Source organism: Ursus maritimus, unplaced genomic scaffold (genome assembly GCF_017311325.1).
Source record: "Ursus maritimus isolate PB19 unplaced genomic scaffold, ASM1731132v1 scaffold_3, whole genome shotgun sequence".
NCBI classification, from domain to species: domain Eukaryota; kingdom Metazoa; phylum Chordata; class Mammalia; order Carnivora; family Ursidae; genus Ursus; species Ursus maritimus.
Genome location: NW_024425563.1, coordinates 70,097,730 through 70,112,190, shown reverse-complemented (window position 1 = coordinate 70,112,190; position 14,461 = coordinate 70,097,730). Strand labels below are relative to the sequence as shown.

The following is a 14,461-nucleotide window of genomic DNA, read 5'->3' as shown; positions in this document are numbered from 1 at the left end:
TTCTGGGGGAGGGGCCTGCCGCGCCGATACTCAGGCAACCCTGTTTGGGTAGAGTCTCCGCGTCCCCTGCGAGGGGGGATGGGGATGGGCACTCTCTGAGCCGGTATTTCCAGGCTTTTGTTCTCTGGCGGCTTTCCCTGGTGGTTTGCTGTGCCTCTTCTGAGAGTCAGAGCAGCAGTGGCCGAATCTCAGCCTCTGTCTCAGAACAGAGGGATCGCAGACCGTTCTCCACTCATGTTCTAGCCACCTTAGCTCTGTTTCTGTTGGTGCTGCTCAACCCTGCAGCGTCCCGGGATGTGCGCCCCACACCCGGCGTCCCAGCCCTCACTTCCAGGGCCGGCGCGTCTCTGTCCTTTGTGTTTCTAACGCCGCCAGCCGCCCTGCGCGCTCCCGGAGCTCCCGGTCTCAGTCTGGTTCCAGCGAGCGCACAGGAGTTCCGGAGTTCCGTGAGAAGTCTGATGGCACACCCGACTCACGGTCTCAGTCTGCTGTCTCGCGGGTGCCGTCTGCGAGTCCGCCTGCTCCCCGGTGCAAGTGGCTACCGCTTCCTGGCGCCCGAACACGGCGGCTCCCTCCCCCTTCCGTTTGTCTTCCAATATCTGCGCGGTTTCACGGCTCCCCGCTTCGTACCTCAGTACTCAGCGCTGGAGATGTTCATTTGTAGAGATCCAGATGTATCTTCCTGCGTCTCAGGCTGATTCCGTGGATGTTCAGGCTGGTCTGGTACCTATCCAGCTCCACTCAGGGGACCGGCTGAAAAAGGCGTCCCCTACTCCTCCGCCATCTTAACTCTCAGAAACTCATAAAACTGCGGTTTTAAATCTTTTCGTTGTGTAGTCAGATAATAACTTTCCACAAAGTTCCTCTGCTAATTTGGAATATTATTCCTTAATTGATGAATGTCTTCTTATGGTAATATCCATTAGGAAAAAAATAGAAGACTTTTAAACCATGGTTAGGTCCATTTATTGTAAAAGGTGTAACAGATTTAATTGAATTTTTCATTTGTTTTTTGACAGCATTATAAAAGAACAAAACTATTCATTGGGGCCTATTTTAATTAAGGCAAAAAATGTTATGTATTCTTTTGTTTTCTTTAATTAGGGATCCTCAGTTCCTGAATTAACACATTCTGATGCTTACCAAACTAGAGAAATATGTTCCAGTGGTAAGTTATATAAAGTTCTGACATTTTTGTAGTACTCATTTAAAAAGTATTTGTTTCTTTTTAATAGTCAGTGGTTGATTTCTTTATTTTAGATTCTGGATCAGACTGGGGTCAGGGAATTTATCTTACACAAAGTCAGGGATTTGATCCAGCATCAGAAGACCGAGGAGATGAAGGTGAAGGTTCAACAGATTCATTTCCAAAGAAAATAAAGGTACTGAAAGACAGATATCTTTTAGTGAAACTAAGCCTGTGTGGTTTCTGTAATGAACATAGAAGTTTTTTAGAACTTACATAGTAAGCATAGCAAGAAAGAATCTTCAGGATCTGTTTAGTGTTATTCCTGTATTTTCCAGATAATAAAGGACAGTATATTTAATAATTATTTGTCTAAAGATTTTTAAAAATAGTTTTTATTCCTGGTATTTTTAAGTGCCAAAATTATTAAAGCAATCTCAAGGACTAGAATTTATCTCAGCATATTTCTTTTGGCCAAATTAGTGGTTAATCATTAAATCCAAGAAGAGCACATCAGCTAAGTAGAAGGAACTTACAGGTGAGAGTTACACAAAGTCATAGACTGTCTTCTGGGATTGGCTTACCCCTCCCTAAGAAGGCAGCCAGTAATGATAGCCTCATGTTTTCTTCTTGGAGTGGCTCTTCTAAGTCAATCTAGCTAGATAAAGCTACCTTGCTTAAAATTTATGTTTCTTTGTGTGTCTGTCTTTGAAGAAGTTGTCAGAATTCTGGCCTTTGGGTTTTCATTTCTAGGGATTACTGAGAGCTGTCCATAATGAAGGCATGCAGGTGCTCTCCCTCACTGAGTCTCCCTATAGTGATGGAGAGGACCATTCTGTTCAGCAAGTGTCAGAATCTTGGCTACAAGAAAGAAGAGCTTATCTCAGTACAATCTCTTCTCTTAAGGATTTAATTACCAAAATGCAAGTGCAAAGAGATGCCGAGGTACTCAATATTGTGCATCTTAATAGTTTTATATAACTTTTATTAATAGTAAGGCACTTTTCATGGGGCGCCTGAGTGGCTCAGTCATTAAGCATCTGCCTTTGGCTCAGGGCGTGATCCCAGGGTCCTGGTATCGAGCCCCGCATCGGGCTCCGTGCTTCACTGGGAGCGCTGGGAGCCTGCTTCTTCCTCTCCCACTCCCTCTGTTTGTGTTCCCTCTCTCGCTGGCTGTCTCTCTGTCAAATAATAAAATCTTAAAAAAAAAAATAATGCACTTTTCAGATTAAATTGTTGTCTTTTATGATGTAATTACACACGAATTACTACATTTCATTTAAATGCCATAAGCCACACACGAAAGCAAATCCATACTTTACTTTTGGCTTATACTGTTTCTTTTGGTTGGTAGATAAATATCATTTTTAGAGTTTTTTAAAACATGCTTATTTGATAACTAACTTTTGTTTTTTATACTCTGCTAGGTTTATGATGGCTCCCAGTCTCATGAGAGCTTCCCAGACTGGCGAGGTGAACTTCTGCTTGCTCTTCAGCAAGTTTTCTTAAAGGAGCGCAATGTTTTACTAGCTGCATTTCAAACTGAGCTGACAGCTCTAGGTACTATAGATGCAGTTGGATTATTAAACTGTTTGGAACAGAGAATACAAGAACAGGTATCAAAATAAAACTTTGAAACAAAGAATGCTTTTTAATAGTAATAAGCAAGTGAGTTATGGATTACTTTTGTAGAAGGTCTGAAAGTTAAAATTTTAACAAGATCCACTAAGAATATTAGAAGAAAAATTATTACCTTAAATGTTTTATGTTAGAAAATAAGCAGGACTGAAAATTAAGGAGACATTCATCCAACTTAAGAAGTTAGAAAAGAGCAACAGAATAAGCCCAGAGAAAGTAGAAGTAAGCTATGGTAAGTTCTTGTTGTCCACAGTAGTTGGATTCTGTAAAGTTACTGTGAATGCTGAGCCATTGCTATAGGAAAAGTACAGCAGGTAGGTTCCTGTAAGCCCCTGGTCATGACATTTGTCAACCAATCAATACATAATTCTGTTTTGTGTGTGTTTTTGTTTAAAAACACCTTATTTATGAACTCATGGCCAAGAGCCCTATATAACTCATGCCTAAACGAAGCTTATTACATATATTCTCTGCATAAAATACAGCCGTCTTGTGATGAGTGACATAGGTAGTTCTTCATCTCTGTGCTTAGGTACCATTTTAAACAGCAAAGTCGCCAATAAAGAATATAAAAAAGCAAAAAAAACACAGTACTGAATAGATGGCACAAAGGACACATGTTTGCAGTAGAAGAGATGAAAGAAAACAGCAGAATGGGACCTAGTTCCACTTCAGCTGGAAGCACACATGCACGGCTGGCAGTTTAAATATTTTGCCCCTCTTTGCGTGTTTACAGATGACTGTCAGAGCACCACAAGTATTGATTTGGGGTCACAGATAAATTTTAGTGAATAGGCAGATTTGTAGATACGTAACCTACAAATAGTGATGTTCAACTGTAATAAAGAGAAATGAAGTTAGTGAAATGTGGTATGTTAGTACACTAGAGAGAATAAAAACTTATACGAGTTTCTTCTTTGAAAGATGAATAAGATAGAAACTTTTCTGGAGAATCAGTTAAGGAAAAAGGTAAAGCACGTTTTTATAAAAGTTAGAAATTAAAATGGGATCCGAACTAAAGATAACTGAGATATAAAATAATAGAATATTATGATTAATTTTATATCAGTTCAAAAACTTGGGTGAAATGGACAAATTTCTAGAAAAATAATCACTTCTCAAAACTTATTTAGGAAAAAATAGAAGAACCTGAAAAGACCTATAACTAGTAAAAAAAAAAAAAAAAAATAGTTGAAAAACTACTAACAACACTTAGTGCCCGGTTCTTCATTTTTAACTACATTCTCCATTAAAAGGAGCTAGGACTCCTCGGAGAAATGGCCGATTCCTGGGCTAGAGCAGAGGGACATACAAGATGAACTGGAGTATCTTGTTTTGCTGACAAGGACTTGCTCAGAGAACTAAGGGGAGATGTCAAAAGATCACAGAAGCCAACTTGGAGGAGTTCCCAATGTCCACATTTAGGACAATTGGAACATCATACTAAATAATGATAGTGACAGATTATAAACCAAAGAGTAGAATAAGAATTCATAAATTCATACTAATATAAATAAATGGATAAAAATTCTTTCTTACAATACAATACCAGAAAGTGGATAGAAGAAATGATGAAGATAGATCACCTTTTGTTAAACATTATAGTAATAACTCAAGCAATAATATTCCAGTGGAAAACCTTACAGATACCACCTTAACCAAGTGATCAGAATTAATATCACCAGTAATAGAATGACCAGACATCATGTACTTCCTGATACGAAGTACACTACCTCACTTTTGTGTATAACTAAAATCTACTCACGAGCACATATTAGACCAAAACAGATTGAGGCCACTGTACATCTGTCAGAATGGCCAAAATAAAAATCAGGGGAAATACCAAGTGCTGGTGAGGATGCAGAGAAACTGCATCTCATACATTGCTGATAGGAATATAAAATGGAAGAGTCACTCTGGAAAATGATCTGACAGTTTCTTTTAAAGTTAAATATACACTTACTTACTATGTGACCTAGAAGTCCCATTCTCATAGGTGTTTATCAGAAATGAAAACTTTTGTCTCCATAAAAATCTATACAAGAACATTCGTAGTAGTTTTTATTTGTAATACTCTGAAACTGGAAACAACCCAATGTCTTTTGACAGGTAAATGGATGAAGAAATTAAAGTACATCCATACAGTGAAATACTACTTAGCAAATAAACAGGAACAGACTGTTGATACCTCTTATATGTTATATAACATTTAAAATGACATTTAAATTTAAATGTCAAAATTATATGACATTTGAAATGACAAAATTATAATGAGAGTGAACAGATCAGTGGTTATCAGGGGTTATGGCTGGGGAAAGGATGTGACTACAAAGAATTTTCTTTGTGGTGATGAAATAGTTCTGTATTCTGATTATAGTGGTGGTGACTCAGACCTATACATGTGATAAAATTTCATAGTATTATACACCAGGAAAATGAATATGTGTAAAAACTAATGAAATTTCAGTAAGCCTTGTGATATAAATAGAATTGTACCAATGTCTAAACCTAGTTTTGATAATGCACTATAGTTATGTAAGATCTGATCATCAGAGAATACTGGCTGAAGGGCACATTGGAACTAATAAGTTAAATAATAGTATTATAGTAGATTAATTTCTACTTTTGATAATTGTACTGTGGTTTGTAAGAGAATATTCTTGTTTTTAGGAAATACACACTACAATTTTTAGGGGTAAAGGAGCGTCTGCCACTTCTCTTCACACGTTTTGGAAAAGGAAAATAATGATGTGTATGTGTGTACATACACACAGAGATATATACAGAGAGAGTGGTAAAGCAAATGTAGTTAACATTTAGGGAATTTGGATGAATGATATATGGGGATTCCTTGCACAATTTTTAGAGCTTTTCTGTAGGTGATATTATGTCAAAATATGAAATAAAAACGTTTTAAAAAATTTACACACAAGAATTACACCAAGTTCAAATGGTTTTACAGGTGAAGTCTAGCGTACATTCAAGGAATAGCTAATTCCAGTCTTAAACATGTGCTTCCCATTGTTGGATGACTGGGGGAATGCCTTGTGGTTTTGTTAAGAGGCTAATACAACCCTGTTACCCAAGTCAGACAAAGATAATATAAGAAAGAAAACTTATGAGCCTGTTTTATTCATGAATATAGATGCAGAATTCCTAAACAAAATATTAAACCAAATCCATGTATATTTTTTAGAGACACAGTCACCTTACACTTCCTAGGAATGCAAAGGTAGCATACCATTAAAAATAACTCATGTGACTCATTACTTTAATGAAGAGAAAATAAAGGAAAGACTATGATCAGATGATCAGATGGCTTCACTGGTGAATTCTACCAGATGTTTAAAGAATTAATACCAGTCCTTCACAAATTCTTTTAAAATTAAGAAGGAAGAGAAGGGAACACTTCCCAACCCATTCTATGAGGCCAGTATTGCTGTGATTCTTTTTTTTTTTTTTTTTAAGATTTATGAGAGAGAGAGAGAGAGAGAGGGAAAGCACATGTGAGTAGGGGGAGGAGCAGAGGGAGTGAGAGGGAGAGAATCTCAAGCAGACTCCATGCTGAACTTGGAGCCGTCAAGTGGCTCAGTCTTAAAACCCTGTGATCATGATCTGAACCGAAATCAAGAGTTAGACACTTCACCGACTGAGCCACCTGGGCCTCATTATTGCTGATTCTTAAACCACACAAAGACATCATAAGTAAAGGAAACTACTGACCAAATATCCAATGAGAATAAAACCACCACTGGAAAAATGAACAAATGATACAAATATGTGCACAAAAAAAGTATCCAATAAATATATGAAAAGATAAAATGTACTGTATACTTCATACTATGAAATACTATATAACATTGAAAATGGTTATGAAATAGAGCTGTATGTGTCAACCCAGGTGGTTCACCATCATGAAATTCACTTAAATTCATTAAGTGAAAAAGGCAGGTTACACAAAGGTAGAATACACCATACGATGGCATTTATATAACATTTTAAAACAGACAAAACAGCACTGGGTGTTATACACAACTAATGAATCATCGAGCCTTACATCGGAAACCAGGGATGTACTGTATGGTGACTAACATAATATAATAAAAAAATCATTAAAAAAATAAATAATAAATAAAAAAATAAAGGCAACACATGCTGAAAAAAAAAATAAAACAGACAAAACAGTACTGTATGTTGCTTAGGATAATGTGTGTATATAAGATAACGTGCAGAGCACATGAAAATAACATCAGACTTAGAATTTGAGTGTTTCTCAAGCAGGTGGTGCAGAGGAAGTGTTCAGGGAGTTGTATAGAGGGGGCTTTAGCTGTGTAGGTGCTATTTCTTAGGCTGTGTACATGAGTGTTTATTCTTCTTGTATGTTTGAAAATTTTCAAAGTGAATGTGAAGATTAATAATTAAAAAGTAAATCCTAATGAACAGGAAGAGAAAATTAACATCTTTCCAAAATTTCAGCATGTGTGTTCCATTTTTTTTTTTTTCAGACTTCCTGGTAGTTAATATTATTGTCTTTATAACTCTCTTCACTTGATTTTTTTGTTTTGCATTATTATAGAGTAATGAATATCAAGCAGCTATGGAATGCCTCCAGAAAGCAGATAGAAGGAGTTTGTTATCTGAAATTCAAGCACTGCGTGCTCAAATGAATGGTAGGAAAATGACTCTTAAAAGAGAACAAGAGAATGATCAACCAAGCCAAGGTATGCTGGACATCAGGCTCACACGGTGGCAGCAGATAGGTTGAAATATTTCATTCTGTTTCCCTTTATCGTATTATTATTCATTTAAAACACATTTCCTTTTAGTCACATTTTCTTCTCATTCTCATATAATGGAAATAATCTACAGTAATGACTGGGAATTAAAGGACTGTCCAATTGGTTTTTAAACAGATATATTTAATTTAAAATGAGCAGGCATTGCTTTGATCAGGTTGTTTAAAACAAGCCCATTAAATTCATTATCTTTTTATGTTTTGAAGTTCTTTGTGAGGATAGCAACCTAAAAGAAAAATCCACAATGAAAGTATTTCTTTTTTAATCCTTTTCTTATTATAAATTATACATATAGAAAAGTGCAAAATGCAAAAATATACAGTATAACAAATCTTTAAATGAATATCTATGGAAACTTTACCCATGTGAAATACCTCAGAAGCTCCTTTCCAAACACACTCCACTGTGGTAACCTAGAGGTAACCATTATCCTGATTATTCTTTAGTTTTACTACCTATTTGTGTATTCTTAAACGATGTAAGTTTGAAGTTTTCTTGCTTTTGAACTTTATTATTCTGTATATATTTGTGTCTTCTTTTACCTCTCTATAATATTTTTCTAAGGTACTGCATTTATCTCCAGTTCATTTGCTTTTGTTATAGAATTCCCACAATTTATATGTCCATTCTGTGGTTGAATATTGGGATTATTTCTGTTTTGTAGCTATTACAACCAGTGCTGTTCTGCACATTGTTATACTATGTTGCTGCTGCATACATACATGAGTTTTCTGAGAATATATACCCCCCGGGGGTGGAATTTCTGAGTCGTAGAATACATCATTTCACATTTATTTTGTAATCCGAAGTGGTCCTATCAATTTGTATGCTTTCTAGCAGAGTACGAGAGTCCTGTTGCTCCACTTATTTGTCAGTAGTTGACATTGTCAGACCTTTGTTGCCAGTCTGGTGGATATGCAGTGAATTGTTATTGTGGTTTTGATTGTGTAATTTTAAAGTAATTTCTCTAATTACTGAGGTGGTTTCGTTCTTTGTCATATAATTATTGGCTAGCTGGATTTTTGCCTTTGTGGTATGCTCGTTCATGTATTTTCCCCATTTTTTGGTAGGGATGTCTATTATAGTAAGTTGAGCTGTGGATAGAAATCAGTAGGGTACAATCTAATTTTCACTAGATCTAGTGAAGAGACATTTTGGTCTTCAGTTTGTGTGATATAATGGTAGAAACATGCTTTTACAAATTTTGAAAGTTACACATAGTCTCACATTTGTCATTGAACAACTAAAAATTTTATCTTAAAATGTCTCAGAGAAAACGGGTGTAATGAGATCACAAATATATCTTATATTTAGATGTAAGATTAATTGAAGATTATTTCTAGGGAATTGATTAGTATTATTTTACTTTGTTATTATTTAAGTTAAATAAAACCCCATTGAAAATATATAGATACATATTTATATTTGTAGATCCTTAGCTTCTTCTAAGAAATAGTTTTAAAAGCTTAAACTAACAGGGGCACCTGGGTGGCGCAGTGGGTTGTGCATCCAACTCTTGGTTTCATTTCAGGTCATTATCTCAGGGTCCTGAGATAGAGTCCGCACTCGGCACAGACAGCTTGGGGTTCTCTCTCCTCCCTCTGCCCCTCATGCTTGTGCTGTCTCTCTCTCTCTAAAATAAATAAACAAATCTTTAAAAAAAAAAAAACTTAACATGATTGTCTTCTAAAGCCAATGTTATTCCTGTCTCCTAACATCAGTGAATTGTAATATAAAGTGATGAACTTTGATAAAAGTTTTTAAATTGAAAATACATTCAAGATAGACTGGAGAAAAGAATAGAGTAAAAATTACCCCCTTAGAATCTCCTGAATCATAAAATAACAACTATTAACACGCAGGTAAATATATCTACCTGCAGACCTTTATTAATGCTGTTACGTATACAAGCTTGTTTTTTGCAAAAGCAGGATCCTGATGCATATTTCCTAACATTTTTTTTCATTTATAAGGGATTTAAATATTTTCATTTGTTTTCATTGTAACAGACCTGTTGCAGTGGTTTGGTTGGTGTTTAAAGAACAAACCATGATCCAAGGTTCTGTGACAGTAAAGTTCCTAGGGACTATCTGCGAAGGGATGCTAAACAAAACCAGCAAGCCGTGCTCAGCACTGTAGTCATGGTTACATGCCCAATTCCTGCAAGTGCTTTGTGTGGCTATCAAAAACTATTGGCGTTTTTTAGCGTGAGCTATTGAAGTTCTGCTTGAGCAGATACACACTTCTATGTATAGTCATTGTGAACACCTGAATTTCTTTTATTTCATGTCTTGCATTGATTAATATATTCTGCTAAACTGTTATCCTTATGTAATTATAATTCTGAAATCTTGACCATTAGCACTATGAGGAAAGTAATTCATGATACGTTTTTATATAAATTGCCAACTTTGGAACTGCGATCTTTTCACATTTGCTTTGCAGTAATCTCCTAAATTAAACATCAGTTCTCATCAATAAAATACTTAAACCAAATATGAGTTGCAAGATTGTAATTTAAGTATTAATAATTTTCCGTTTAGAACTCTTGGAGTATAATATGCAGCAGAAGCAGTCTCAGATGCTGGAGATGCAAGTGGAGCTCAGCAGTGTGAAGGACAGAGCAGCAGAACTGCAGGAACAACTGAGTTCTGAGAAAATGGTGGTTGCTGAACTGAAGAGTGAACTTGCACAAACTAAATTGGAACTAGAAACAACACTCAAGGCACAACATAAGCACCTAAAGGAATTAGAGGCCTTCAGGTATGTCAGGCTTTCTTATTAAAATAAACCTATTTCGGTGAAGGAAGTGGAGTAATTTGTCACAGACGTTGTGCAGATCTTATAAAAGCATAACATTATACATAATGTGTAAATAGCTTGAAACTTTGTTATTTATAGGAAAAACTATAGTGGAAAGGAAAAACTCCAAATTTTTCCAAATGATAAATTCATGATTAGGTATCGGCATATTCTCTGCTGTGGGTTCAGTTCTATTGGAGACTTATTGTTATATAAGACATGTAATTCTGACTTCTATTTTACTACCAAGTAATTTGAAGTGATATTTATGATCTCAATAGAATTTGTGGTTCACCAACCTAAAATATTACACAAAATGTTTTAAAATATAATGCTTGTGAAAAGGATAAATTGTTGGTGTAAATAGTGGGATATTCTGGTTGCCAAGGACACATTACAAGAACATTCTTTATTTTGAACAGTAGTGATTCCAATGTTCAGTAAAAGACAAAGGAAAATTTTTATTAATATTATTTTGTAAAAATAAATTGTTTACAGTGCTGAATAGTAGTTAATAGTTGCATTACTAGAAACAGTTAATTTGAAATAAACCATAGTCAGAAATCTTTATAATCTTTACATGGCTTATATTTTCCTGTTAGCTAGTTTATAATATGCCTCCACTTTTCAGTGGAAGCTCTCTCTTTCTCTTAATATAAACTTGGTCAAAGTAATTTTATGAAAGTTTGATCGTCTCTGATTTAGGTTGGAAGTTAAAGATAAAACCGATGAAGTACATTTGCTTAATGACACATTAGCAAGTGAACAGAAAAAATCCAGAGAGCTCCAGTGGGCTTTGGAGAAAGAGAAAGCCAAACTAGGACGCAATGAAGAGCGGGATAAAGAAGAACTTGAGGTATTGTTACTTTTGTCTTTAAATGTCTCTGGAAAATCCAAAACAACAGAAGAGAGAGAGTCTCGAGACTTTTCTCTTTCTAAAATGTCAGGCTTAGACTGTTTATGAGGTACAGTAAGTTGTTCACCGTGTATGGAATACTATTATGTTATCTAAACATTATCTATCTAGGAAATACTAATGGTGTGATGCGGTTTTGTTTTGTTACATCCAGGGGTGCATACAGACTGTTCTGCTACAATGTGTGTTTGGGGAATTTGAGTTAGTGCATATACAATTTGATAAATTGGGCATCCATTTCAGTTTAATGCAGAGTAGTTTCGGTTCCTGTTTTCTCCTAGGGAAGTGGAACTGTGACACCTCTCTGGCAGCAGGAGCTCTCACTGCTATATTTTTTAAAAGTTGAAAATAAGTCCCTTCACTCTGGGCTGTCTTCCAAAGAGGCACAGCCCAGCCTTGCACAGCTCACAGCTCACGGCCGGCTGTACTGCACCCACAGTACTCACGTTAATGGTAGCCCCACTGGCTCAGAGCTCTTGTTCCATCCATACATGGTCCTCACTAGCTCTGTGCTAAAAAACTAAGTAGCTGGCATCCCTTCCCTATTAGGTTTTGTTTGTTTTTGTTTTTGTTTTGAACATCCATCTTAGTAGCCTCCAGGCATAGTGAGCTATCTACCTGGCAAGCACATGATATCCCCTCAAGTACTGATTACAATATTTTATCATTACAAATTTATGTAAGTTTTGTGTAGTTTGTCACTAACCCTGCTTTCCCCATAAGCCCTATTATTTTTAGTATGTGACATTGGACAACATGAGGCTTTTCAGGAATTTATGTCACATTATATTGGAAATATTTGTATTTTTAAAGGTCATTATTTCTAGAAGGAATATACTCTGCTTCATATTCCTTGAGTAGGTGTGATTAATGTTTGGAGAGAAAGTATTATTTAGCTTATCTATCTTTTGTTTATATTTGATGAGAATCATCTGGCTGTCCAAATATTTATGCTCTAACCACTAAAAATTTAAGTTAATAAACTGGATAATCAATTCTGTTATCAAATACTACCAACTTAGTATTAATAAAATAGAATTATAGTGTACTTATAAAGAATTTTTAATAATATTAACGAATTCTTAAATTCATCTTTCTCCTACAAGGATTTGAAATTTTCCCTTGAGGGACAGAAACAAAGAAATATTCAGCTAAATCTACTGTTGGAACAACAGAAACAATTACTAAATGAATCACAGGAGAAAATAGAATCACAAAGAGTGCTACATGATGCCCAGTTATCAGAAGAACGAGGTCGAAACTTAGAGCTTCAAGTACTTCTTGAATCTGAGAAAGTTCGAATACGGGAAATGAGTAGTACCCTGGATAGGGAGCGGGAATTGCATGCTCACTTACAGAGCAGTGATGATAGTGGGCAGCCTCGGCCCTCCCTACCCTCTGAGGACCTCCTTAAAGAGCTACAGAAACAGCTAGAGGAGAAACACAGTCGCATAGTAGAATTGTTAAATGAGACTGAGAAATATAAACTGGATTCTTTGCAAACAAGACAGCAAATGGAGAAGGATAGGCAGGTTCACAGGAAGACGTTGCAGACAGAACAAGAGGCCAACACTGAGGGACAGAAAAAAATGCATGAGCTCCAGTCCAAAGTGGAAGATCTTCAGCGCCAGCTGGAAGAGAAAAGGCAACAAGTTTATAAGTTAGACCTTGAAGGAAAGCGACTGCAGGGAATTATGCAGGAATTCCAGAAGCAAGAACTAGAACGAGAAGAAAAACGAGAAAGTAGGAGAATTCTCTATCAGAATCTTAATGAGGTAAATTGACACTGTTTTAAAATATTTTTTAAAAGAACACTACAGCCCTTTGAACATATAATTTTGATACTGGACTAAATTACTTAAACAGTTATGAACAGGCTACCTGGGTGGCTCAGTTGGTTAAGCATCTGCCTTCAGCTCAGGTCATGATCTTAGGTCCTGGGATTGAGTTCCGCATCAGGCTTCTTGCTCAGCAGTGAGGCTGCTTCTCCCTCTGCCCCTCCTACTCTCTCAATCTCTCTCTATCTCTCAAATAAATAAATCTTTTAAAAAAAATAATAGTTACGAACAAATGATTTAAAAAGGAAATTCATAGAAATTTATTTGGAGTATATGTGTTCCCTTGAGAAAAAAATGTGATTCACTATTCATTTATAATTACTGCTTTTTCTTCTTCTGCCGAAAATTGCTAGCCAACCACATGGAGTTTAACCAGTGATCGAACTAGAAATTGGGTTCTTCAACAGAAAATAGAAGGAGAAACAAAGGAATCAAGCTATCCTAAACTGATTGAAATGAATGAAGGAGGAGCTGGCTGTAATCATGAATTAGAAATCATCAGACAAAAGCTTCAACGTGTGGCTTCAAAACTGCAGCATCTGGCCCAGAAAGCCTCTAATAGGTTAGATTTTTCCTCCTGACTTTGGAAATGGCATTCTTAGACAAGCTGGATAGAACCTGCCCCTCAATTTTAGCTAGCCGTGGGTGGGGAATTGAAGTTTCAAAGTTAATGCATGTTCACATTAAGACATGGTATTCTTTAAGAAAACTCATATACCTGAAAACCTTCACCTTGAGCCCTGGAAAGAGAACACTTAAATGTAAGGGAGAAGATAGGTGATGCGGATGTCACCTAATCTGTTAAGTTTGTGCTAGTCAGCACCACTAATTGAGAAAGGTATGTTTTGACTTTTTGTCTTTTTCTTGAAGACTACAGTTTGAAACAGCAGATGATGAAGATTTCATTTGGGTTCAGGAAAATGTTGATGGAATTATTTTACAACTACAGAAATTAACTGGCCAACCAGGGGAAGAGGTAAGACTTTAAAAACTTTAAAGATTTAATGAGGTATATGAATCATTTGAAACTGGCACCATATTTTCTAAAGAGTTTTAATTTTATCTTTTCATTTATTTTAATATTAATAATATTTGTTTTTCCCTAACAGAAGATAGTGAAAATTTGGGGGAAATTAACTTTCATTATCATTAATGAATAATTATAGTGACATTTTATTATATTATGATAACCAAGTTTCTTGCAAGAATAGTCTGGCTTCTACCCTCACCACTCTCAAAACCATCCACAGAATGCCACCAGTGTCTTCACAGTTGACTAATCTGA

General features: G+C 35.9%; 1 protein-coding gene across 2 annotated transcripts in view; it reads left to right on the top strand.

The window, feature by feature from the left end:
- AKAP9 (A-kinase anchoring protein 9) overlaps positions 1-14,461 on the top strand; it is a 157,009-nt gene that overhangs the window by 128,639 nt on the left and 13,909 nt on the right. For both annotated transcript variants that reach the window (XM_008686305.2, XM_040644286.1), the window contains 10 exons: positions 1,105-1,168; positions 1,261-1,382; positions 1,940-2,131; positions 2,614-2,802; positions 7,401-7,545; positions 10,164-10,383; positions 11,128-11,278; positions 12,445-13,113; positions 13,530-13,738; positions 14,047-14,152. In XM_008686305.2, the coding sequence (XP_008684527.2) occupies positions 1,105-1,168; positions 1,261-1,382; positions 1,940-2,131; positions 2,614-2,802; positions 7,401-7,545; positions 10,164-10,383; positions 11,128-11,278; positions 12,445-13,113; positions 13,530-13,738; positions 14,047-14,152 (2,067 nt within the window). The remainder of the gene's footprint in view (positions 1-1,104; positions 1,169-1,260; positions 1,383-1,939; positions 2,132-2,613; positions 2,803-7,400; positions 7,546-10,163; positions 10,384-11,127; positions 11,279-12,444; positions 13,114-13,529; positions 13,739-14,046; positions 14,153-14,461) is intronic.